This window comes from Ovis canadensis, chromosome 19 (genome assembly GCF_042477335.2).
Source record: "Ovis canadensis isolate MfBH-ARS-UI-01 breed Bighorn chromosome 19, ARS-UI_OviCan_v2, whole genome shotgun sequence".
NCBI classification, from domain to species: Eukaryota; Metazoa; Chordata; class Mammalia; order Artiodactyla; family Bovidae; genus Ovis; species Ovis canadensis.
The window spans coordinates 62660453-62685828 of NC_091263.1; the positions used below are offsets into that span (position 1 = coordinate 62660453).

Below are 25376 nucleotides of genomic sequence, written 5' to 3' on the forward strand. Positions count from 1 at the left end.
TTTCCTCATGTTTGCAGCTTTGCAAAATTTAATCTTTGACCCTTTAATTAAGGCTACTAAATATGACTTATTTGAGCTGAAATTAAAAAAAAAATTTTTTTTTTAATTTAGAGTATCTGGAAGTATATGTTTATCTGATTTTTATATCAGCAAGTCAGATTATTTGAGTGGCGATGTATGTATACTTTATTGGCAAGTCCTTGGTAAAATGTATCTTTGCTTTCTAAATGGTGACTGCTGGAACACTGGACTGGGAGTGTTCTTTTCTGTTCACAAGAGTCACAGACTCTGAACCTTTGTCTTCCGTTCAGCCTTCATTTATCCAACAGACATTTGTGGAATGTTTGTGTTGAGCCAGGCCTTGGACTTGTCACTGGAGAAACAAGAGTGAGAATTTCAGTTCCTGCAGTGAGCAGATAGGGGAAACCGGTAGCAGAAGCCCCCTGGTTCTCCGTCATCAGTGACCAGACAGTGGGGGTGCCTGCCTGGTGAGGAGGGAAGGGGTGGGGTACACACCTTCAGGAGCAAGTTCTTTGCATGAATGCTCTGAACACCCCAGGTTCCTTATCCTGTCTGCTGTCTTTCTGTGAGAAGATAAAACATTTTTATTAAAGATACCAGAGCTCTCAGTATTTTTATAGACAAAGCAGCTGTCTTTATAAATAGAAGGAAAGTAGTGGATTCTGAATTCAAAATGGCAGGTGATTTACTGTCAGGAATTGAAGTGGAGGCAGAGAAAGCATGATGCCAGTCTGACCTGGGCAGAGGAGGTGGCTGCACGTCGTAGGCTGGCACAGTCTTGGGTAGCCTGCTCTGTGCCTGTGGGCACTGAACTCTGGGGAGCAGAGAGGAGTGCAGACCCAGCGGGCAGCAAGGCTCCGTCAGCCCCTGGCACAGAGCCAGTGCCGTCAGGCTGTTGGGTTAGAGGGGCTTCTGCCAAGAACCCTGTAGACTGAAGCGAGGAATTAAGCTCAGCTTTTTTTGTGAAATGAATTCATGACTCAGGTTATGAGAACATTGAGATTTTGTAAAAAATGAAACTGTTGAGAGTATTAGTAGTAGCTAAGACATGTTTTAGGAAGTAGCTTTATGAAAGAAGTCTTCACTGATTTAACTGGTGCTGTAGGTTGTTTGCTGTCTCTTTTCCTTTACCGCCTAAGTCATAATAGGATAATGAGATGAATTATTAGCACAGATCAAATTCAGTCATAACTATTTTAAAATCTTTTGTTAAACTGTCAACAACTAATCATAAAATACTGCTCAAATAAATGCTTGATTTGAAGTGTGAAAGTTGAAAATTCTATCCAGAGTTGCTCTATTTTACAAAAATCAACAATACTTTAGATTTGATAGGGTGTTTTTTCCCTAAAATGATCAAGTCCTCAATTTGCCGAAATTCGAGGTTGTGGGTGGGTACCAGCAGAGAGGTGAAGCCAGGCGAGCACATGAAGTGTGAGTCATTGCTCTTTTGTCCCTGCCTAGGCTACCAGGGCCAGGACTTTGACTGGGCCGACTACCTCAAACAGTGTGGTGCTGAAGCTGCGCCCCAGAGGTGCTTCCCTCCGGTGAGAATCCCATGCCCGCAGGGCCACTGCTCCAGGGCTGCGGGGGACTGCTGCCTTCCTGCGCTGTAGTGATGTTTACTCTGAAGCCAGTTCTCTCATGCAAGCCAGAAAAGCCTCTTGTTGCTTGTAATAAAGTGGTCCAAGGAAAAGTTCATTTACTGCAGAAGTTAATTTGTTAATTTAATTAGCTTAACAGTTTTACTGGTTTATTTTTTTCTTATTAGCTGAAATTATATGAATTTAAAATTTTAGTTTATGATTAGTTTTGATAATCCATTAAATATGAAAATATGTTGAAATATTAAGGGGTGAAAATTGTTAAACTTACTTATGGTTAACAAGGCCAAATAACAGTGAAAAGCTTAGGACATAAAACAATGATTTCTTACTCTATCTGACTTTCCATGGCTTCCCTTCCCAGAAGTATTTACTTCCTATTCTTCTCACTGTTATTCTCATATTTATAGTTCTTTATTTGTAATACACTGCTGTCTTTTGAGTTAATTTTAGATGTGTCTCTTGATTCTATATTATGATAAATGAGTAATCTGGCTCTTTTACTACTTTTCTCCTCTGTCTGTCCTGTTTCTTCTTCCTATTAGGGAATTTTTGGTTAAGTCTGAATTTGAGTATTTATGTTGCCATGGACATTTAAGTGTCATTCACAGATTGTTGTTGTTCAGTCACCTGCACAGACTGCAGCATCCTAGGCTTCACTGTCCTTTGCCATCCTGGAGTGTGCTGAAATTCCTGTCCATTGAGTTGGTGATGCTATCTAACTGTCTCATCTTCTGCCACCCTCTTCTCCTTTTGCCTTAAATCTTTCCCACCTGATGAGTAGTGCATTATTTTATGATTGCTTTCTCTTTTAATTTGTCCTCAAGTTAATAACTGCCTTGTTTTTCATAGCTTTATTTTCTTTGTTTCTTTGTTATAAAACTACCTTTTCCCATACCACTCAGTAGATTCTCAAAACTGTTTGCACATCAGGAAATCTGTCATTTTTAATTTTTTTTAAGAGACACCCCTCTTAGCAACCCCTTTCTAGACAGGTTACTCCCTTGGCTTGCTATGTGGTTTTAATTCTGGAAACTGCTCTTCTCTATGTCCCAAGGAATTGCCTCTCCCTTTTTTTTGGACTTGAAATTCCTGTTTTATATATCTTGTGCCTCCTTTTTTTTGGTTTACTCTCTTGTTTTGATGGAGTCTGTCTTTCAAAAGCTGTCTGAAATGAGATGCAAGAGATATAAATTCTAGTAGACATTTTGTGTTTGAAAATATCTTCACTCAGCTAACTTGACTCATCATTTGGCTCAGTGTGGAATTTTAGGCTGAAAGTTATTTCATTGTAGAATTTTGAAAGCATCAATTGTTTTCTACCTTCAGTTTAGTTCAGTTCAGTCGCTTAGTTGTGTCCGACTCTGTGACCCCGTGGGCTGCAGCACCCCAGGCTTCCATGTCCATCACCAACTCCTGGAGCCTACTCAAACTCATATCCATTGAGTCGGTGATGCCATTCAACAATCTCATCCTCTGTTGTCCCCTTCTCTTCCTGCCTTCAATCTTTCCCAGCATCAGGGTCTTTTCAGATGAATCAGTTCTTCGCATCAGGTGGCCAGTGTATTGGAGTTTCAGCATCAGTCCTTCCAATGAATATTCAGGACTGACTTCCTTCAGAATGGACTGGTTGGATCTCCTTGCAGTCCAAGGGACTCACAGGAGTCTCCTCCAACACCACAGTTCAAAAGCATCATTACTTCGGCACTCAGCTTTATTTATAGTCCAACTCTCACATCCATACATGACTACTGGAAGAAACACAGCTTTGACTAAACAGACCTTTGTTGGAAAAGTAATGTCTCTGCTTTTTAATATGCTGTCTAGGTTGGTCATAACTTTCCTTCCAAGGAGCAAGCATCTTGTAATTTCATGGCTGTAGTCACCATCTGCAGTCTTTTTGGAGCCCCCCAAAATAAAGTCTGTCACTGTTTCCATTTATTTGCCATGAAGTGATGGGACCAGATGCCATGATCTTAGTTTTCTGAATGTTGAGCTTTGAGCTTTAAGCTAACGTTTTCACTCTCCTCTTTCACTTTCATCAAGAGGCTCTTTAGTTCTTCACTTTCTGCCATAAGGGTGGTATCATCTGCATATCTGAGGTTATTGATATTTCTCCTGGCAATCTTGATTGCAGCTTTTGCTTCATCCAGTCCAGCATTTCTCGTGATGTACTCTGCATGTAAGTTAAATAAGTTTTCTACCTTACGGTGTTGATATTGAGAAGTTAAAAGACATTCTTATTCTTGATCTCTCATACATGACCTGTCTTTTTCTCTGTTCCTGGAAGACTATAGACTCTCTTTTGTCACTATATTTCAGTGTGAAACCATGGCTTGGCCCATCTTCACCCATGTGCTGGTGCGTGGAGAGTGGATTCTCTCTGGACCTTTGCCTCTCTGTGCTGGGAAGCTGTCTTAAATCTCTTCTTTGATTCCTTTTCTCTCTCTCTTTTCTCCTTCTGAAATTCCTCATTTTGTTGGTCATCTGGATCAGGCCTCTAATCCCCCATACCGCCTGCCCCCTCCCTAGTACCTTTCCTACTTCTTAGGATTTTTCTCCCTTGCTTTCTGGAAGATTTCCTAAACTTCATGTTTCAGTGCTTGAGTTTTTAATTTTTGTTATCACATTTAAAAAAATAGTTTATTTTTGGCTGTGCTAGGTGGGCTGCGTGGGCTTGTCTCCAGATGCAGTAAGTGGGGGCTGCTCTCTGTTGCATGCACAAGTTTCTCATTGTGGTGACTTCTCTTGTTGCAGGGCACATGCGCTCAACAGTTGCAGCTCTCGGATTCTAGAGCACAGGCTTAATAGTTGTGGTGTATGGGCTTAGTTGCTCCTCAGTGTGTGGGATTTTCCCAGACCAGAGATCAAACCTGTGTCTCCTGCATTAGCAGGTGGATTCTTTATCACTGAGCCACTAGGGAAGCTCTGATATCACATTTTTAAATTTTTTTTTTTTTACATTTTTAAATTTTAAAACCTATTTCTGATCTCTGAATATTTGTTTTTAATAACATGCTATTCTTATTTTAAAGATATGGTAATGTTTCTTATCTTTCAGAGGATGTTAATTACTCCTGCTTTTTTTGTGATTATTCTTCTTGCATAATCTGGCTTCTCTAAGTTGCCTATTTTATCTGTTTTTGTCTCTAGCTTTCTTATCTTTAGATACCTGTTAATTCCTCAGTAGGATTTGCTTGATTATTTTTAAGAAATTGGGACTAAAAGAAAAGGCTGATTGGAAGCTCTGAGCATGTAGGTAGCGCTTGTCCATCTTGAACTACCCAGTTGGGAAGGATCTGGCTGGCCATTTGTTGGAGAAGCCTAAATCCATATCTTTATGTGTTCCTTCTTGTGCTTGTCATATGAACACAAGAAGTCTCTTTCAGTCCATTGTGTGGCAGGTAGAGGCAGAGGCTGGGCCTCCTGGCTTTCCATATGGTAATCCCTGTTTTGGACAGCATGCACACCCTCAACAGTTCCTGTGTCCTCCTGCCTAGGGATCTGATGTTTTACTGCCTAGAGGATAAGTCTCATCTTCTATAGGGAGGGGAAGGGACAGTTATCCTGGGCTGTGGAGTAGAGGAAGTTACTCTGGGATTAAATGTTACTTGGAAAGATCTCTCAGATGAGCACATGAGTGAATACTGAGTATGTTATGTGATGAATTTATTTTCTAGTCAATTTCTGAGCATGAATTTAAGGAGAACATGAAGCTTGAGGCAGTGAACCCTCTTCTCCCCGAAGAAGTGTGTGTTGCCACCATTACTGCAGTGAGAGGCTCCTACCTGTGGCTCCAGCTGGAGGGTAAGTATCAGCTCCCCAGAGAAGCCTTCCTCTGAACACTGTTCTTTGCCTTCCTGTTTACCCCTGTAATGTGACTTGTTCAACTTAATTGATTAACTAGATAAGGTTCTTGTTCAGAGACTTCTAATTTATAATTTAAGACTCTAAAAAGTTGTCTTCCTGTCCTTGACCTTCAAATTTTAGGAAATGAACATGAATAAAAGCCTTCACTTATATGGTCCCCTGTTTTCTTGAAGGGAAAAATATAGATTAAATAACATATTTTAATGTGAATGAAATATATGAGCTTGAGCATTAATAACCAGCTTATTCAAGAGATTATATTTCAGTTGTCCCCAACTAGAAGTACCAAAAAGTATGTGAAATTGATAAGATATATTATACTAGAAGTAATATTCAGTGATAGAACAGGTTTGTGAACAGAAAGTAGTATGTGAGTACTCAGCTCTACAACTAACTATGTTTGGCCTGGATTTTTTTTTTTTATTCATTCCTGGATAGCCAGACTCAGTTCTTATGTTGTTCTCAGTTTGCAGAGTTAGTGTTTAACACAGGGATCAAGAACCGTATTAGGTATACATGTTTTGTGCAGCCCCTTCTGAGCAACTTGTCTTCATCACTTTCTGATTTGAGCTACCTTTTCTACCTCCTGGCTTGTTCCTCAGTACCAGAACTGATGTTTTTTAAACAAGTAGAACTATAACTTTTGCCTTTTATTTTCCAGTTATTTCATGGAATTCACTACCATATTTGTCGACCATCTGAATATTACTGGTAGTTCTAGTAGCTTATTTGCTGTTCCCTAACTAAGGGTCACCCTGTACATTCACTGCCTGTTTTGATCATTATTGGGGGACAGTTTACTTTTTTCTAAATGTTTGTTGCACATGAAAAAGTATGTGTGTATTTGCTCTGTCGTGTCTGACTCTTTGCCAGTCCATGGACTGTAGCCCACCAGGCTTCTCTGTCTGTACTTTTCCAGGTAAGAATACTGAGGCAGGTTACCATTTCCTGCCGACTGCAGTGACTCTTCCCGACTCAAGGGCTTGTGTCTCCTGCATTGGCAGGTGGATTCTTTACCACTATGCCACCTGGGCAGAAGTATGACTTTTGTAAAGGAAATTTGCTAAAGAAACTTTGTGTCTTTTGCAACAGTAGAGCACTGGGCACTGTCTGCTAGAACACTGTCTAGGAAGTTGTTTATGAAGAAACTACATAGTGGTCTTAAAAATATTTTTTTTAATCTAAACAGGTTCTAAGAAGCCCATACCTGAATTTATTGTGAACGTGGAATCAATGGATATATTTCCTTTGGGCTGGTGTGAAACCAATGGCCATCCCCTCAGCACTCCTCGCCGAGCGCGAGGTAACTGTCTACTTCTGGGTCAAAGGTTTGATTGTTAAATAGTATGTTGTTTGGCTGTTATCAAGTAGGATGAATCTGGACATTTAAGAGAAAAATAAAATTATATTCTGGTTATCCGTTCCTGCCTAGGAAATTATTCACTGCAACAAAACCCTTATTATCTCACAGTTTCTATGGGTTAGGAATCTGACACAACTTGGCTGGGACCTCCGGATCCGAGTCTGGTGAGGCTGCATTTCAGGGTGTCAGCAGGGCTCTTGTCATCTCAAGGCCCAACTTGGGGAGGCGGTGCTTCCAAGTTTACTCAGATGTTTGTGGGCAAGAATTCATTTCCTTGTAGGCTGCGAGGCTGAGGGCCTCTGTTCCTTGCTGGCTGTCAGTTGGACGCTTATGTCAGTTTCTTGCCATTAGGGTTGCTTCATGGGGGCGCTCCCAGCACAGCAGTTGGCTTCCATCAGAGCCAACAACTGTGAGAGGAAGAGATTGAGCAAGACGCAAGTGCCCATGTTTTAGTAACCTAACCCTAAAGTGTTCCTGCCCCTTACTTTTAAATATTGAAAGATATTTATATTCCATAAAATATCCTCCTTTAAAGTACGGTCGACCCTTGAACAGTGCAAATGTAAACTGGGTGGGTCTACTTATACATGGTTTTTTCAATAAATATATACTTCAGTACTGCATGAGCCCTGGTTGGTTGAATCTGTGGATGAAGAACTGCACCTTCAGAGAGTGGAATGTAAATTTATACATGGATCTTTGAGTGCATGGGGGTTGGCACCCTAACCCCTGCATTGTTCAGGGGTCACCTGTTTTTAAAACCTAGTTCTGTGTATACTTAAGTAGCAAATACTAGAAATAAGTATTGATATGTCTTTATACAGAAACTCAAAATAATATTTTTATGCCTCCCTAGGCCAGCTAGCTTCATTTTATATCCAGGGGATATAAAATTGTGTAGCTGCTTTGGATAGAAGCCTGGCAGATCCTCAGAGTATTAAATATAGTTATATACTCATGAGAAATGAAAACATATATCTACAGAAAAACTTGTACACAAATGTTCATGCTGGAAACAGTCCAAATGTCCATCAGCTGATGCATGGATAAACAGATGTTATATCTCCATACTGTGGAATAGTCTGAACTATAAAGGAATGAGGTATTAATACACACCAGAACATGGATGAAGTCTGAGAACATTATGCTAAGTAAAAGAAGCCAGTCACAAAAGAGCACATGTTATATGATTCCATTTATAGGAACAGGCAAATCTAGAGAGAGGAAAAGTAGATTGGTAGTTGCCTAGGGCTCAGGGGTGGTAAATAAAGAGGTGATTGCTATGGGGTACCAAGTTTCTTTTTGAGATAGTAAAAATATTCTCAAATCGATTGTGGTAATCATTGCCCAACTCTTTGAATGTACTGAAGACCAGTGAACGGTGTGTGGCTGTCCCCCGGTATACACAGGGGATTGGTCCCGGGATCTGCCACGTTCACCAGCATGCAGATGCACATGGCCCGCAGTTGGCCCTCTGTCTCTGCGGTTCTGCATCTGAGGAGCCGGCCAGCCTCAGGTGGTGTAGTACTACAGTGATTACTGTTGCAAAAGGCCCTGTATAAGGAGACCCATGCAGTTCAAACTCATGTTGTTCAAGGGTCAGCTGTAAGCTAATATTAGCTTAACGCGTATGTAACTTTCCTTTGTCTTTTTATTTTTCTTGACATTTATTTATGGATTTTTTTTTCTTTGTACAGTACACAAACAGAGGAAAATTGCAGTGGTTCAACCAGAAAAACAGTAAGTAATAAAAAATATGTTAAATAGAAGAAGGAAACAAAAATGTTTCTGTTCTTCATCTGTTAAAAAAAAAAATGAAAAATGGTACAATCTTCCTCAGCTTAAACTGGGATCATGTCCCAAAAAAGCTAATGTAAGTTGAAAATATCATAAGTTGAAAAATGCATTTTATATCCTTGACCTACCAAACATTGTAGCTTTGCCTAACTTAAACATGCTCAGGACACTTATATTAGCCTCCAGTGTGGAAGAATCATCCACCACAAGGAACACCCAACTGATATATTGACTGCTGTATTGAAAGCAAAGAACAGAATGGTTGTTAAGTGTATTGATTGTTTACCTTGTGATCTCCTGACTGACTGGTGTGCTGCCCAGGATCATGGATCATCCCACATAACATGAGCCAGGGAAAAGATCAAAAGTAAAAGTATAGTTTCTGCTGAATGCTTATTGCTCTTGCACCTTCATTAAGTTGAAATATCATAAAGTGAAACCACTGTCAATCAGAGATCATCTGCAGTTTACTTGTGTTTTGAGAGTCCCACAAGGCAGCCTGTAGTTTGCTGCTCACATAAATGCAAGTTCGTTTGAACGTGCAGTATCACAGCACTGTCTACATACTGTTGTTTTCCCCTTAGAACATATAAATAGCTTTTTAAATAATTGCTTTTTTAAAAAAGAGTGTGATCAAGGAAGCACTTTTTGGTACAGATTTTGCAGTCTGCCACATTTGCTTTCTTCTTAGATTTGAAGGAAAGTAATCCTCACATTTTACTGACCTTAAGGACTATCTCATTATATTTTGTTGCTTTTTCTTGATGCAGAATACCATCCTCAAGGACTGTCCATGAGGGTCTGAAGAATCAGGAGATGAGCTCTACAGACTCAGGTATAAGTCAGACAGTCTTAGGGAAAAGATGACCTTTAATTTCCTGTAGTGGACTTTATCTAAAAATAACTTAAATTTATTGGAGTAGCTTCATAGAGGGATCTCTTAATTGTGATTTTAAAGAGTTACAACTGTCTAAGATGTATTCAGTTTACTAATTATCTTTAGGCTAGTATTTCTGTGTGTTTATAATATTTTAGCTATTATTTACTGATCACTTGTCAGTATTAAAGGCTCTGGAGGTCAATATGTTATCCCTGAGTTTCATAAAGAACCTGAGGCTCTCCAGATTGTGCTCTTTTTTAAACTGGGTGGTTGAAAGATAGATGTTTATTTTTCTTTAAAACCTTTCTATGATATACACACTATGTTTTGTCTATATTTTGCAAAAACAAACAGACAACACACTGAAAAACATTATCCTGTAAGCAATACCTGTTAAATGAGACAGGGCTCCTTGTTGGAGGCCAAGCTGTTGACCAGGACTCCTTGGCTCCCTCTTGCTGGTTGTATGACACGTATCGCCTTGGCTCTGTGTTTTAGCACACCCTAGGCTTTTGGGTGGTATTCAGTGAATGCCTCAGAGGGAAACCAAAGCACAGAGAAGTCACACAGCTTATAGTAAAAGGGTGAGAAAGGAACTCATATTTCAAGTTCAAAACTTGCACTTTTGTCTCTTCTACCCACTGCCTTTTTGTAACATCATGGAGGATCAGGGTTGTGCATTTCTTTATTTTTGTTGTATTACTGACCATTCTAATGCCCACTAAAACCACAGAATTAAGATATTAATATCTCATGTGATCATAGCCAGAATCTTTTTGCTTTGGGTTTTGTTGTAGGTCAAGTTACCTTGGAAGCAGAGCCTGAGATTGATACTTGGATGTAGGAGTTTCAGGGGAGTGCTTTTGGGAACACTTCTGGGAAGAGTTGAAGGACACAGGACTGGGCAGAGGGAGAAGTTGAGTCACAGTGCGGTTGTAATGGAAGTCCTTCCCAGCCCCACAGGGAGCCCTGGAGCTGGTGGAGCCACTGGGTGTTGCTAGCAGAGGTGTGGTGTCCATGCCCTAGTGTTCCCTCAGTGGCCAGCTATGGAAGTGAGCTCTTCCTCCCTCCCCACCTCACAGGGGGTGGGGCCTTGGGCCAGGTAGCTCTCTCCTCCTAAGGGGTAGTGCTAGACTGAGGGTGATTCCAGCATAGACTCACAACTGAGAGCTGTAAACTGCCAGCATTTCTAGGAGCAGGGTGCATCCCCAGAGGGGACCTGCGTGGCACAGTTCAGATGGAAAAGTGGGCCCCTACATGTGCGAAGACTGGTTTCTTGGGAATTTCCTGGTGGTCCAGTGGTTAGGACTCCATGCTTTCACTGCCATGGCCCCAGGTTCAATCCTTGGTTGAGGAACTAAGAATCCTGCAAGTCATGCAGCGTGGCCTAAGAATAAATTATTTAGAATGTGAACACTCTGTCCTGCTGGGTGCTGTCGGCACTGGGCAAGGGACTTTCCTAGTGGTCCAGTGGCTAAAACTCCGGGCTCCCAATGCAAGGGGCCTGGGTTTAATCCCTGGTCAGCGAACTAGATCCCACATGGTGCAACTAGGAGTTCACGTGTGCAACTTAAAAAAGATCCTGCATTCTGCAACTAAGATGCAGTGCAGCCGTATAAACGAATAAATATTTCTAGAAAAACTGGACAGTTTACATACACTTTTCCTTTGGGTTAACAAGGCTGTCTTCATCAGAAGAGCTTCTCTTTGCGTTGTCTGAAAGTAGATGTTATAGTATTTTTGAATTTTTTTTTTATATTTAGTAGCTGAATTGCCAATATGAGGGGTTAAAAAAACATTATATTGGAGTACAGTATTCATACCAAAAATAGTTGAAGAGAGGGTTCTCTAGGCCCAGTTACACCCCACAATACCTGAAGAATTTAGAGATGGGATCGCAGCATGCTTTTCGCCCTCTGAAGAATCCCAGTGATGGGAGGGCTCCTGCATCATCAGAGGCTGCCAGTGTACTGATGCTAAGTCACTTCAGTCGTGTCCGACTCTGTGCGACCCCATAGACGGCAGCCCACCATGCTCCCCCGTCCCTGGGATAGTTCAGTGGTTTTAAGGGACAAACCGTAGTTCTGGATATTCACCATCACAGTTTAGAAATATTCTAGAACTGATTATTGAGTAATTGGTCTTCAGAAATTATCATGAGTTCTCAAAGTAAATCCTCCACTTCCTGTAGTGATAGAAGCACGGGGCTCTGGAACAATGTTGCACTAACCAGGAGTTAACTGCAGTAAATCAGGATATTCAATTTCAGCAGAGTGATAGCCCTATAATAGACTTTTTGTTAAGTATAAGGTATTTCACACTCAGACTGTATGTTAAGCTTCAAAATAAGTCCTGACTTTATATAATAGTGGATATACTGGTTTTTTCTTCAATAATCTTGGTTTAGAAGCGTAGGGTAGGATTCTGTTCTGAATTTTTGTTTTTCTTCATTTCTCAGTTATGATTAATGGAAAATATTGCTGTCCAAAGATATACTTCAACCACCGTTGCTTCTCAGGGCCATATCTTAACAAAGGAAGGATTGCTGAGTTGCCTCAGTGTGTGGGACCCGGGAACTGTGTCCTGGTCCTCAGAGAGGTAAGGTTCCTGCCTAGAGTATAAGCACTTAAGAAATTTCACAGCTGTCTCATAGACTCATTCAGACAAGGATCAGCATGCCAGAGATGTGACACCTCCAGGTTTTATCAAAAGTGACTCCCTTTTCTCATGTCTTGAACAATGAACCAGGCACGTAAATATTCTTTGCTCCATAGGGAACATTCAGTTGAGCAGTTCTTTGCGTGGCAGTTCATCTCTGTCACTGTAGAAAAGTCTTCTGTCAGAGCCCACATGGTCCTCATGAGTGACCACGAGAGGAGTCTAAGCCTGAGAGGCTGTGTGGTGTTAACCTGGGACCATGACAGAGCTACATACATACCTGCTGGGCTTGTGCTTCCCCACCAGGGTGCCGCACTCCAGGCAGCAGATGTGAGGTTATCAAGCCTTCTCAGGCTTCAGGGTGGTGAGGCTGCGTCTGGAGAGGCTGAAGCTTCCGTGCATCCCATGACTGGTAAAGGATTGGGAAGCATATGTTAAGAGTAATTCTTGGTTTGTTGCACCTATTCCTTCCTGACCATAATGTTTAGAATATTTAAGAGGGTCTCATTACTGTCTTATTTGCAACTGTGGTCAATGGTCGTATCTTCAGTATTATTATTTTGTTAATGCTTATTAATTAATATGACTAGACTTAATCACCTAGGTGACATTCTAGGGGATAGGAAGGTTCTAATGGTCTGCTTTGCTTTTTCCCAACCCAAATTTCTGCCTTAAAAATGGAGCACAGGTCCTCACTTTACTGATCAATGCAGCCTATAAACCCAGCCGTGTCCTTCGGGAGCTGCAGCTGGACAAAGACTCTGTGTGGCATGGATGTGGGGAGGTCCTCAAGGCCAAGTGAGTAGGCGCCTCCGCCCTTTTTTCTCACTCATCCTTAACGGGTGCTTCCATGGAAAAGGTTAGGGTGCTTCTGTTCCCTGGGGCAGTCCGTCCTCAGCTCTCTGTGGTGAAGGGACCAGCTTTGTTTTCTTTTTTAAGTTGACATCCTATTGTGAGCCAATACTATTATAAAATATAGTAAAAGGAGGTACGGAACTTAGAAGATGTAAAATGCAAGAACAGCTTTTTTGTTATCAGATTTAAGAGCCATAAAATTACTTTGGCAAGTTACTGTGAAAGCTTGTAAACATTTGCTTTTGTTTTCTGACCTGATCTTGTTGTGGACGGGGTGGGGGGCAGTTGGCTGGTTTTACTGGTCTGTGGCTCATACCCGTGTATCACTGCTTCAGGATCAAGGAAGACTCAGTAAGAGTCACTGTTTTTCTAGTAGTTAGTGTAGAAGTTATTATTTGAAGACCTGAAACTTAGAAAGCAGGAACTTTATTTTGCTAATTTAAAAAACTCAGCTTTTAGCTGTCACAGCTTACTAGATTATAAATTTGATTTAAGTACAATATAAATTCCTCATTGTTTTCAGAATCCTCAAACTGTAAGGGACATACAATACTTTTAAGAAGCAAAAATATTTTTCAGGTCTGTTAATATACTTGATTTTTCTCTGTGGAATCACTAGCCCAATATATTTGGTATCTGATGTCTTCCAATGGCAGATACAAAGGAAAGAGCTATCGAGCTACTGTCGAGATAGTGAAAACAGCAGATCGGGTGACTGAATTCTGCCGGCAAACCTGTATCAAACTGGAGTGCTGTCCTAACCTCTTCGGTCCACGAATGGTTCTGGATAAGTGTTCTGAGAACTGCTCTGTTCTTACAAAGACTAAGTATAGTGAGTCAACTTTTTCAAATTTGTTCACTAATAGCAGCTGACTATACCTCATCTCCCGCAAACTTTTAATTTTGCAGATATTCAGATATAGCTGAGGAACACAAACTTCCTATATAAAGGGCCAGATAATATTTTAGGCTATATTTTGCATATTTTAATATGACTAAACTTAAATCATCTAGGTGACATTGTAGGGGATAGCAAAGTTCTAATGTTCTACTTGTCTCCTTCCCAACCCAAATTTCTACTTTAAAAATGGAGCTCAGGTCCTCACTTTACTGATCAGTGCAGCCTATAAACCCAGTCATGTCCTTCGGGAGCTGCAGCTGGACAGCCTCTGTGTGGCATGGATGTGGGGAAGAATATGCTTTTGCATATTCTTTTTCTGTTTTATTTTCATTTTTTAAAAGAACACTTTTAGAAATGTAAACCAAAACAGGCCATGGCCACATGTGGACTATGGGCCTTAGTTTGCCAACTTTTAGGTACAAACGGTGTATAAGTTAGCTTTTGCCCTTAAGAGGATATATAATCCGTTTTACAGTCTGCAACTATTTATGTGTCCACTGTGTGCCACGACTGTTCCAGCACTGGGATACAAATGTAAAGAAAAAAATTCCTTCTCATTGAGTTTACATCTTAATGTGGGAGACAGATAGTAAACAAGTGGAAAAACAGAAGTACTGTGGACAAAAATGGAGCAAAGTAGGAGAGTGAGGAAGGCTAAGACAGATAGTAAACAAGTGAAAAAACAGAAGTACTGTGGAGAAAAATGAAGCAAAGTAGAAGAGTAAGGAAGGCTAACATTGGGGTGTTGTTTATACCGGTGGCCAAGGAAGGCTTCCTGACAGGTAACAACCTGAAGGAAGCAGCCCAGCCGTGCAGACTTGGAGGGAAGAGGCAGGAGCGTGTTGCAACAACACCTGCTACCTCTCATGCTTATCTTTTCCCTGTGAAGCTGCAAAAAGAAAAAATCATACAGAATGAAAAATTTTAAATATTTATTTATTTTGCTGCATGGGATCTTAGTTGTGGCATGTGGGATCTAGTTCTCTGACCAGGGATCGAACCCAGGCCCCCTGCATTGGGAGCTCTGTGTCTTAGCCACTGGACCACCAGGGAGGTCCCCAAAATGAAGATCTTAATTTGGAGTCTTGTCAAGGCATTGTTACCCAGAGACAGAATTCTGATCCTACTTTTCTTTAAATCCTACAAGCCCTGGAATATGTAGGAGAATTAATATAGAGGTGGATTTTACCCTTTTAAACTTGAAGATTTCTCTTATGGCACTGTAATTTTGTGTCTTTAATTTTATCATGTGGGCAAATTACCTAAGGATCTTGGTGAAGTGGAAATTCTGATTCTTCAGGGTGTATCTGGGGCCTAAGTGTCTGCATTTCCAACAAGATCCCAGATGCTGGTGATGCTGCTTATCCAAGGTCCATTTTAGCATGACAGGTTTTCTAATCAGTATATGAATCACAAAATCATATGAGAATCTCACCTTCTTGTTTCCACTTACATTTATTGAAATGTAAACTTCTTAAGAGCAGGGTTTGTCTAGCTTATTATTATTGTGTCAGATTCAGCACTTAGTTAGGCAGATTGCAATGATTAGGAGCTAAGTGAAATGTCCTGTTCATATAAGCACATGTTTTAAGCACACCAATTTGAGCCTTTGGTATTATTTGGATTATGTTATACTTTTTGTCTGAATTTATTTTTCACAATGAGATAATTGAAATTAGCCTAGATTTTAGGAGTCTTTATAATTTTTTCCAATTAGTAATTTAAGTAATATCAAATGGATTTATATTCTTTAGTATTCATTTAAAAAATTACATTATATTTTGATATTACTTTAATGTATAGCTCAGAGTTAAACTATATATCTGTTATTTTTTGAAGTATTTATATATTCTATAATTTATATGAAAATACAGAGGACCTAAAAATAGTCATAACAATTCTGACAAAGAATAAAGTTGGAGGACTTACTCTGTCTGACTTCAAGTTTTACCATAAACTGTAGAAATCAAGAGTGTAGTATTGATGAAAGAATAGTCAAATCGAGTGATGGGACAGAATAGAGGGTCCAGAAAGAGACAAACATGTAGCTACAAGATTTTCAACAAAAGTGACTAATGGGAAAGGAATTTCTTTCAACAAATGGCACTGGTACAATTGGACATCCAAATTGAAAAGGCAAAAACGAAACTCCTTGGCTCCACCTCACTATAGACACAAATTGAATCAAGGTGTGTCATAGACCTCTTGTAAAACTAAAACTATAAAGCTTCTAGAAGAAGACAAGAAAAGTACCTCAAGATTTTGAGCTAGGTAAAAGTTGCTTAGAGAAGACGCAGAATTCACTAACTAACCTGAAGGAAAAACTAACACATTCAACACTACAAAGTTAAAACTTTTGCTCTTTTAATGATAGTATTTATAAAAAGGAAAAGACAGTACACAGTCTTGGCGAAAAGATCTCATTTATTTGTTTGTTTTGGCATCCCTGACTGGCACAGAGGAGAAAAGGTTCTTAGTACGCATATCCAACAAAGAACTTGTCTCCAGAATATATTAAAAACTCACAACTCACTAAAAAGAGAAGTTTTGAAACTGGAGAAAGCTGGTAGTTGTACAACATTGTGACTACATTAATAGCACTCAATTGTACGTATTTATATGTTTAGTTGTCATATGATTTTATCTCAATTTAAAAATAAGATAAATAAAAAGAGGAATTAATCGGAAATTAGATAGTGGTGATGGATTTATCTGTGTCTAAAAACCACTGAATATGTATACTTACAAATGATGGGTTTTATGTTATGTGAATTATATATCAATTTTTAAAAAATGAAATAAGCAGAGAAAACTGTTTTAAAAAGTGAATAAAAGATTTGAATAGGCACTTAACCAAAAAAGTGGCCAAAAGCACATGAAAATGTGCCCAATAGCATTAGTTGTCAGGGAAATGCAGGTTTAAACTATGATGAGAAATTACTATGTATCCACTGGATTGGCTGAAACGAAAAAAGACTGACAATCCCACACATTGGCAGCAGTGAACTGAGCAGCAGCGGTGAACCAAGCAGCAGCTCGATCTCTCATACATTGCTGGTAGGAGTGTAAAATTATATAACCCTCTTGGAAAACTTGCCAGTTTCTTCTGTCTACCATATGATCCAGCAATTCCATTCCTAGGTATTGACCCAAGGAAAATGAAAACATGCCCACTAAAAGCCTTGTACAAGAATGTTCACTGCAACCTAATAATTGCCAAAACTTGGAAACAGCCAGGTGCCTGTTGGCAGGAGAATAGATAAGCCAGTACATTCATACAATAGCATGCTATTCATCAATATGAAGAAATGAATGTCTCACACATACAACATAAATGAAACTCAGAAACATTCTGCTGAGTGAAAAGGAGCCTTGTTGGAAAAAGTACTTCCTGAATGATTCCTTAGATGAGGCAAAACTAACCTATAGTGACGGAAATTAGAATAACGGTTACTTCTGGTGAGGGGGACTGATGAGGGAGTGTGATACTGGGAACCGTCTCCATTGATGGGGATATTTTATATCTTGATAGGATTATCTAGGTTTATGCATTTGACAGTTACTAATTGAACTGTACATTCAGAATCTACACAGTTAAGATTATTCCATTATATGGAATTTAACCTTAAATACTCTGTATCCATTTTGTGTTATGATAGTGGAATCTCTTGTGGTTTGAGGTACACAAAAATAATGAAACTACTTCATTTTTCTTTGTCATACACATTTAGCACACTACTACGGAAAGAAGAAAAATAAAAGAATTGGGAGACCACCTGGTGGGCATAGTAACCTAGCATGTGCCCTGAAAAAAGCGAGTAAGAGGAGAAAGAGGCGAAAAAATGTTTTTGTTCATAAGAAGAAACGCTCGTCTGCGTCTGTTGATAATACACCAGCAGGCTCTCCCCAGGTACGAGATCTGTGATGTACCGGTAATGTCTTTAAGCCAAGAGATCCCTGCTTTACAATTCAAACAGAAAGAATATCTGCAGGTCTTTTTAAAATTCGAATCTCTAGCCGATGGAAGATGGTTTTGTGGTCCAGGAACTGATTTGTGTGGAATTTCAGTGACACATCTCCCCTTGTCCTCTAGGGAAGTGGGGGTGAAGATGAGGAGGACCCAGATGAAGGAGATGACGATTCCCTAAGTGAAGGTAGTACATCTGAGCAGCAGGATGAGCTCCAGGAAGAGTCAGAAATGTCAGAAAAAAAGTCATGCTCCTCCTCCCCCACCCAAAGTGAGATATCCACCTCACTGCCTCCAGACAGACAGAGAAGAAAAAGAGAACTTCGCACTTTTTCATTTTCTGATGATGAGAATAAACCTCCTTCACCAAAGGTACCCATTTTAAAACTACAGTGTTCTTTTTTCTCCCTTGACAATTTCCCTTGACAATCTTACGGTGAATGATATTGGCATTACACTTTTTTCAATATGGCATCAGTTGAATTTCCTGAGTCTCTTTTTAAAAGATCCCAAGTTCAGATTTACTTGCATTTCAAGGATTATTTGGAGATCAAATAATAATAATCCTTATCAGGAGGAAAGTCCTTCAGAATGACAGCTTATTTTAAGTTACAAAAGTTTCATTGGTAGTTTATTAGTAGTCTGTTAGTCGTTTAGTTTGGGGAAAACTGTCTTTTTGATATTTTTCATGATATATATGGTTTTGTAGAAATAAAGTATCTTTTTGGCTCCTGTTAAACCATTTTGTTGGTAGATTGATATATGCATATTATATAATACATACACACATTATGAGAATGGAAGTTAAGTTAGTGTTTTAAACTTGGATTGCTTTTAAAATACAGTCTGTGAACAGAAGTGGTTAAAAATGATTTCTCCTGATAATTTAGTTAAGCCTTCTCTTACTGGAAATACCAGCCCATTCACTTCTGCACCCTGACAGAGCATGAGCTAAAATAAACCAAGGAACAAATGGGAGATTTTTAAAAACTATTTTCCACTGTTAAATTATCCACATTATTTGTATTGAAACTTTGAGATACATTCTTGTCCATTGATATTTCTTATTATAAAAGACAGTTTCTCAGTGCCTAATGTGTGTGGACTTTGCATATTTGCTGGGAGAAATCATGTCCTAAAAGCACTTTGAATTCTGCTTTTTAAAGGGTTATGACTTTCTGTAGAGACTTTCTTAGAATGGATTAGCTCTAACACCATTTGTTTTGCTTTTGTTGTGGGAAATGAAGGAAATAAGGATTGAAGTTGCTGAAAGGCTTCACCTGGACAGTAACCCCCTGAAGTGGAGTGTGGCAGACGTTGTGCGGTTCATCCGATCCACAGACTGTGCTCCGTTAGCAAGAATATTCCTAGACCAGGTATCACAGAGACCTTTAGTTTTTAGTAATGCGTCTCTTTAGCAAAAGACTATGGATATAATAGCAATAGCAATTTATTTAAAAGTCTTAGGAAAAATACTTCTATCTGAAAATAAAAAAATGATTTCCCTGTTTAGGATAGAAACGTGATAAAGTTATTTATCTGACTTCCTTCACAGTTGAAGCAGATTGTTACTGCAATCTTATTTTTCCTAAGAGTTTGTTTGCATACCCCATTAAATAACTTAAAATCAAGCATGCTATACTTAATTATCCTCTTATGCCAAAATAATGACTTGCTTATTTAAAAAAATAATTAACATCTATAATATGTTAGGATCTAACAGAAATAGTCTGTGACCTTAAGCAGTGAAATAAATTTTGTTTTGATAACTGAGGAGATTCACAACTGAACATCTTTGAAAAGCTTCTCAGACTTTTATGAATTACAGAGCAGGAAAACATTGTAGTGTATAGGTAATATTTTCTTTCAGATTTAGGAAAGTTCCTCTAAAAAGATGATTCTTTCAACACATTTAGTTGTCAATTACAAGGCTAGTTAGTTTACTGGATTTCTGCAGAACAGAATAGATTCTTACCTGTGGTAAAACTTTTATGATTCATTCTGAAGACTGATTAGTATAGAGGACCATGAGAGGTACTTAGAAGGAAATGTGTGATACTTATTTAAGGAGAAAAAGTAATGAAAAGCACAGGGACCCTGATTTTGACAAAACGAAGTGAACCAGGGCTGTCATGGTTGAGCTGCCATTCGTGTGCACATCATAGATAATTTGTATTTTATGCTTTAACAGGAAATTGATGGGCAGGCCCTATTGCTCCTTACTCTTCCCACTGTTCAAGAGTGCATGGACTTAAAACTGGGCCCTGCTATCAAACTTTGCCATCACATAGAGAGGATCAAGTTCGCTTTTTATGAACAGTTTGCCAACTGAGAAGGACAACCAAAGTAGGCTGTATCTTTGAAGCACAAATGCAGCAAATCCTTCGCCCTGCTCTACAAGTGGAGCTGAAATAGTCCCAGGGCTCTGGGCCTGCAGGTGTTGGCTTGCTCTCTTTGCACTTTCAGGGAAGGAGGACCCACACCGAGGAAGCAAAAACTGCACAAAAGTGGCTCTCCTGCCAGTGAAAATGTGGGCATCTCTTGTTCATCAGATTGCAGTTTAAAAAAAAATAAAGATTGTGAAGAAAAGACTCATATGAGAAGAATAAGCATTTCCACTGGTGTGGCCTGGAAACGAAGAATAATCGAGGCTGCTGGCAAGCACCCTTTTGATTTTCTTTTTGGTCTCTCTGTTCCTTCCCATTGTAGTTGGAACTTTGTTCTCTGCTTTCTCTTTCTTGGGAAGAGAGGACATAGCTTTAAGTCAGCACTGATTTGGGACTGTGCCTCAGGCACATCAGTGCTTCATTGTCATGTGTTTTAAAGCTTTTTTAAATTAAAACGGTTCATTTTGGGGATGATTATGTGGCTCTAGGGTTTTGAATGTACAGTCACACTTTGATCCATTTAAAATCTATTCTTAGGAGTTCCTTTGTTTACTACCTCTGTTGATAATTGAGCTCGTAGCCCTGAGGTTTTTTTTAATGATGCCATTTTTAAGCTACATGAACACTAAAACTATGACAGAAGTTGGAGGAAAAGACACTGTTTTCTTTCTTAAGAGTAATGTGTGGCACTTACACCAATTCCTTAACTGACTGATCTAAGAACTCTACTGTCATTGTTTTCCATCCTAACCTCGGTTGGGCTGCCTGTTTCAAGTAATATCTCAAAGACTGTTGCTGTTTTAAGTTGAATTGCTCTCTCCCCACTAGTTCTCAGAGGGACTTCCATAGCTTTTATTTTGTATTTACTTTTCTCTACAGTTATTTGTCCAACTTCCATTTTGAGAGTCCTTATTTTGGATAAAAATCAGTAGGTTTTTCCTGGACTCACAGTAAAGCCCATTTCCCCATTTTTCTCAGTGTCTCTAGACAGATAGTATAGAAGCACAAAAGAGAAAATACATTTTGGGGGAGGGGGGAAGTGATGCAGAGCATCAAGTTTCTGTCACAGTATGTCCTTAGTGGCCGGATAAAGATTGCGAGATGGTTAAGGATTCTAGAAACATCTTTGACTAGTCACATTTACGTTTTCTTTTATTGAACCTTTAAATTGAATGTATCCTACAGTCAGTTTCCACTCAGAAACTCAGTTTCCTTTTAACTGTTTCTTTTGACCCAGCTCAACTTGACATTAAACAGAAAAATTTTCACTTATGATTGCACTGGCTGTTGGCTGTTATAGAAGAATAGCATTTACTGTACTGTTTCTGCCATGAGGAATGAGGAAAGATACATACATAGGTTGCTTCTTTTAAATGGTTTGCTTTGCTGAATGGTTTTTCTTTTTTTTTAAGTATCCTAGTTACCTACAAATTTATAACCTAATCATTCCTCTTCAAGATTTGAAAATGTTTTAAAACTACGAAGTGGGTAAATTCTAAACAGTTATACAAATATAAGGTAATTTTGTTACAAATTTAAACTGATTGTGATTTTTTTCCTTCTCTTCCCTGGTGTTCCACCTTTTTTTTTGGACCTTGGCAAACATTTTGTAGTCTGACTCTTCTCTTTATTGGATAATTTATGAACCACTTTAGTTCAAGCCCTCCAACCAAACCCTTTATTAAAGCATCAACTCTTTGCTTAGGTTACTACCAGATATACCTGGAAAAAAGATTTAAGTAAAATTAATCTGTTTGAATGTATTGAGAGATCCAGTTTTTAAAGTTTTGATTGATTCTGTGCCACTGCAAGAGACATATGTAGGATGCTTGGGAACAATTAGTCTTAAGTAGATCAAGTTTGGGGAGCAGGTATCTTGCATAATAATGTTTTCTGAGAGCACAGCAGTCAACACACTATGGCAAGGAGTTCCTTGAAGTAGATCAGTGGAACAGAAAAGTCTGGAATTGATTAACATTGTTGTCTTATTTAGGAAAGTGGTATTTATTTGCTAAGAGAAAATTTACCAAATATAACAATGAATATATTATCTCTCTTTTGACTTCTTCAGAAACCATAGAATTTAAAGCACCTCCCTTCACAAGTGAGAGGGCAGAGCCCCTGAAAGATGAAATGCACAGACCTAAGTACAGTCTCTGATCAGAGTCAGACCCTAGCCAGCTTGTCTATTTATACCATGATTAATCAAGCTCAGCTTTCTCCTAGAGAGAAGCTGACTCTAAACTGGACAAGTCAGTAGGGTTTTTGTTAATATTGTTTTGCATTCTCATACCAAGATAATAGTTTATCAGGCAACTACAGTAAAGAAGCATGATATACCCCCAGCCCCTCCTCCCAGATATCACGTAAGAGAGGATAATTATTTGGGAATTTTAAAGTAGGAAAACCTTCCCTAATAGCTCAGTTGGTAAAGAATCTGCCTGCAATGCAGGAGACCCTGGTTCAATTCCTGGGTCGGCAAGATCCGCTGGAGAAGGGATGGGCTACCCACTCCAGTATTCTTGGGCTTCCCTTGTGGCTCAGCTGGTAAAGAATCCGCCTGCAGTGTGAGAGACCTGGGTTCGATCCCTGGGTTGAGAAGATCCCTTGGAGAAGGAAAAGGCAACCCACTCCAGTATTCTGGCCAGGGGCATTCCATGAACTGTATAGTCCATGGGGTGGCAGAGTTGGACATGACTGAGTGACTTTAACTTCAAAGTATAAAAGGGCTTTTAAAGTATAAAATTAAACTCCATTTGCCTCAGTGTTGCTGGGGCTGGACTGGACAATAGTGATGGTCTGATTCTTTTCATTCTAAAACAGATGTTAAACCTGATAATACCCAAACATGTTGGGTAAAATGTTTGTATATTGCCCATAGATATGTGAACTTTGTTTTTTAAAGATACCAACCTCTTAAATTTGTGAGAGGTACATTATGAGGGACTGCATTTGTCTAAATTTCACCTTCAGCTGGCTCAATAGCCTCCCTAAAGTCAGAAAGTTTTCCAGCATCAATTTTTGATCCTGAGTTGACAAGCTTGGAAACAGGTGAATGGATTATATCATACTTCTGGACTTTGAAGTTGATTAACCAACATAGACCTCTTATTGTAGTGTCAGTGTGTTAGGGAAACCTTTTACCGCCCGTGAAGGTTTGCTATGACATTTTGACTTTATTTTGTGGGCTTCTGGGAACTCATGCTACTTTTTATTTGTAAACTACCTACCTCCATCTCTCAGTTGAAGCAGAATTGAGGTGGCTAATGCAGGAAATGCACTAATGGGGTGGGAGGACACTTTTGTCTTGTCTGCCTTTCTTTAGTGATGTAGGTGCCACCCAGCATATATGAGGTCAGAAAAAGGTAGTTACCAACCTCTGGAAGAGTTGGGCTTCTTGGGTAAATATTTATTGAATTATGATAGAGGCACACATGGAATACCAGTTCAGAACTTGACGTTTATATATTTCTTCTCCTGAAAGCAAAATTATTCTCACTATGAGAGAGAGGGCATTGGACCAAAGCTTCCTGAGGACTTGAATACATTTTGCTTGTTCTCTTACCCCAATTATCGCTAATACAGCACCTGAATACAGAGTGAAAGCTTTAGGAGGGCTCAGGTTAGATAGTATTCAGAACCGTCCCCTCCCTCAAGCCGAAAAGTATCTCTGGGGCACACATAGAACATCAGGGAACTGTAGGTGAGATTTAACTAAATGGGGACATTGGGAAAACTATCATAGGCACTTACATTTACTTGGCACCTATCACCAAAGACTTTGCCGTAAGACACCGTGCACTGGTTTGATTGATGCCCACAGATGCTCTGAGAGAGTTGTTAGGAGCATAGCCTTGACAGTGGAAACACACACCAGGTTTGAACTTCAGTGGTGTATATTGGGGATTTTGTGTAGTTGTGTATGTATGTGGAAGTTCAGAAGTGTTCAGTGTTACCAGTTGGCCTTTTGAAGATGGAGAAGGCAGCACTAACAAATGAAGTATAAATCTTAATGGGGACTGTGTACCCCCTTTAAAAATTTGAATGTCTTTGGTCTTTGGGTCCAGTGTAAGTAACCATGTGTCATAGTCATGATGCTGGCTCAGAAACCCTGTAGGACAGAGGCTCCTGCAAAACAGAAAAGAAATCAATCACTTTCATGCAAGTGTAATTCTTCCTTGATTTTATTCACATTACAGTGTTTTGCTAGTGAATTTTTATGATTCTCTCCCATTGTGTGAGGATGTGCATATTTTAGAAATTTGAATTTATCTAAATGAGCCTCCTATGGATTTGGAGTTTTGGAAGAAGAGTTCTAAAGTCCAGCCCAGTCCAGATGGATCTGGTTCAAAGCCTGCTTGCCTGGGATTTGCTCTGTTCCTGTTTCAGGTTTCACAGCTAGTTCTGTTTCTAAGGGGAGCCTTGGGGTGAAGGCGTAGAAGCTGATGGGCCCTAAGTGCACTGGAGATCAGTTTTCTTCATTCTCATGTTTCAGAAGTCTTCAGATTTTTGCAAGAACCAGCAAAACCAGGAATAGGGGTTGGAGAAATGAAACTCCATTCTGTTATGTCTCTTCTGACTTAATATACCATTTGGGTTTGTCCTTGTGCCAGGACCTATCACAAAGGACTGTCTTCAAAGGGAAAAAAGCCACAGCCTTGTTGGACACGTCTTTAACTCCAGCAGCAAAACTGGGACCCAGAGCTCTTGGGAGGCAAAGGGTGACACTCGCTAGTGAAATGAAGCTTTAATACCGTTGCTAATAGGCGTGCCTGTTCACAAGATGTGTGGGAACTCATTCCTAAGGGTTTCTATATCTTTTAGTTAATCTAACTATGCCTAGCTAGGAAGAATGGATGTGGGCAAATAGTGTTGAAAGAATGAGGATAGGCTCTTGGGGCAAATCCAGTCACAAAGCAGATGACTGAGGAAGATAACAGAGTTAAGACATAGTTAAAACTGGGCAGTTCCTTAGCTTCTTTTGCAAGAAATCTCTAGGGAAGTGGACTTTGAATGTTTCTCCTGAGATTTTAAAGTGCTTGTTTATTTTCCTCTTCTTTTTTTTTTTTGGTT

General features: G+C 39.5%; 1 protein-coding gene across 23 annotated transcripts in view; it reads left to right on the top strand.

Annotated features, from left to right (window-relative positions):
- Nucleotides 1–25376, top strand: part of SFMBT1 (Scm like with four mbt domains 1) — a 117705-nt gene that overhangs the window by 91204 nt on the left and 1125 nt on the right. For 22 of the 23 annotated variants that reach the window (XM_069562452.1, XM_069562468.1, XM_069562449.1 and 19 more), the window contains 12 exons: nucleotides 1486–1568; nucleotides 5306–5432; nucleotides 6685–6798; nucleotides 8556–8598; nucleotides 9426–9490; nucleotides 11994–12133; nucleotides 12882–12991; nucleotides 13705–13880; nucleotides 17681–17859; nucleotides 18043–18288; nucleotides 19164–19292; nucleotides 20108–21843. In XM_069562452.1, coding sequence (XP_069418553.1) covers nucleotides 1486–1568; nucleotides 5306–5432; nucleotides 6685–6798; nucleotides 8556–8598; nucleotides 9426–9490; nucleotides 11994–12133; nucleotides 12882–12991; nucleotides 13705–13880; nucleotides 17681–17859; nucleotides 18043–18288; nucleotides 19164–19292; nucleotides 20108–20248 — 1553 coding nt within the window. In that variant the 3' untranslated portion in view covers nucleotides 20249–21843. Of the gene's footprint in view, nucleotides 1–1485; nucleotides 1569–5305; nucleotides 5433–6684; nucleotides 6799–8555; nucleotides 8599–9425; nucleotides 9491–11993; nucleotides 12134–12881; nucleotides 12992–13704; nucleotides 13881–17680; nucleotides 17860–18042; nucleotides 18289–19163; nucleotides 19293–20107; nucleotides 21844–25376 lie in introns of those variants that run through there. The other variant, XR_011251003.1, reaches the window with a different exon arrangement.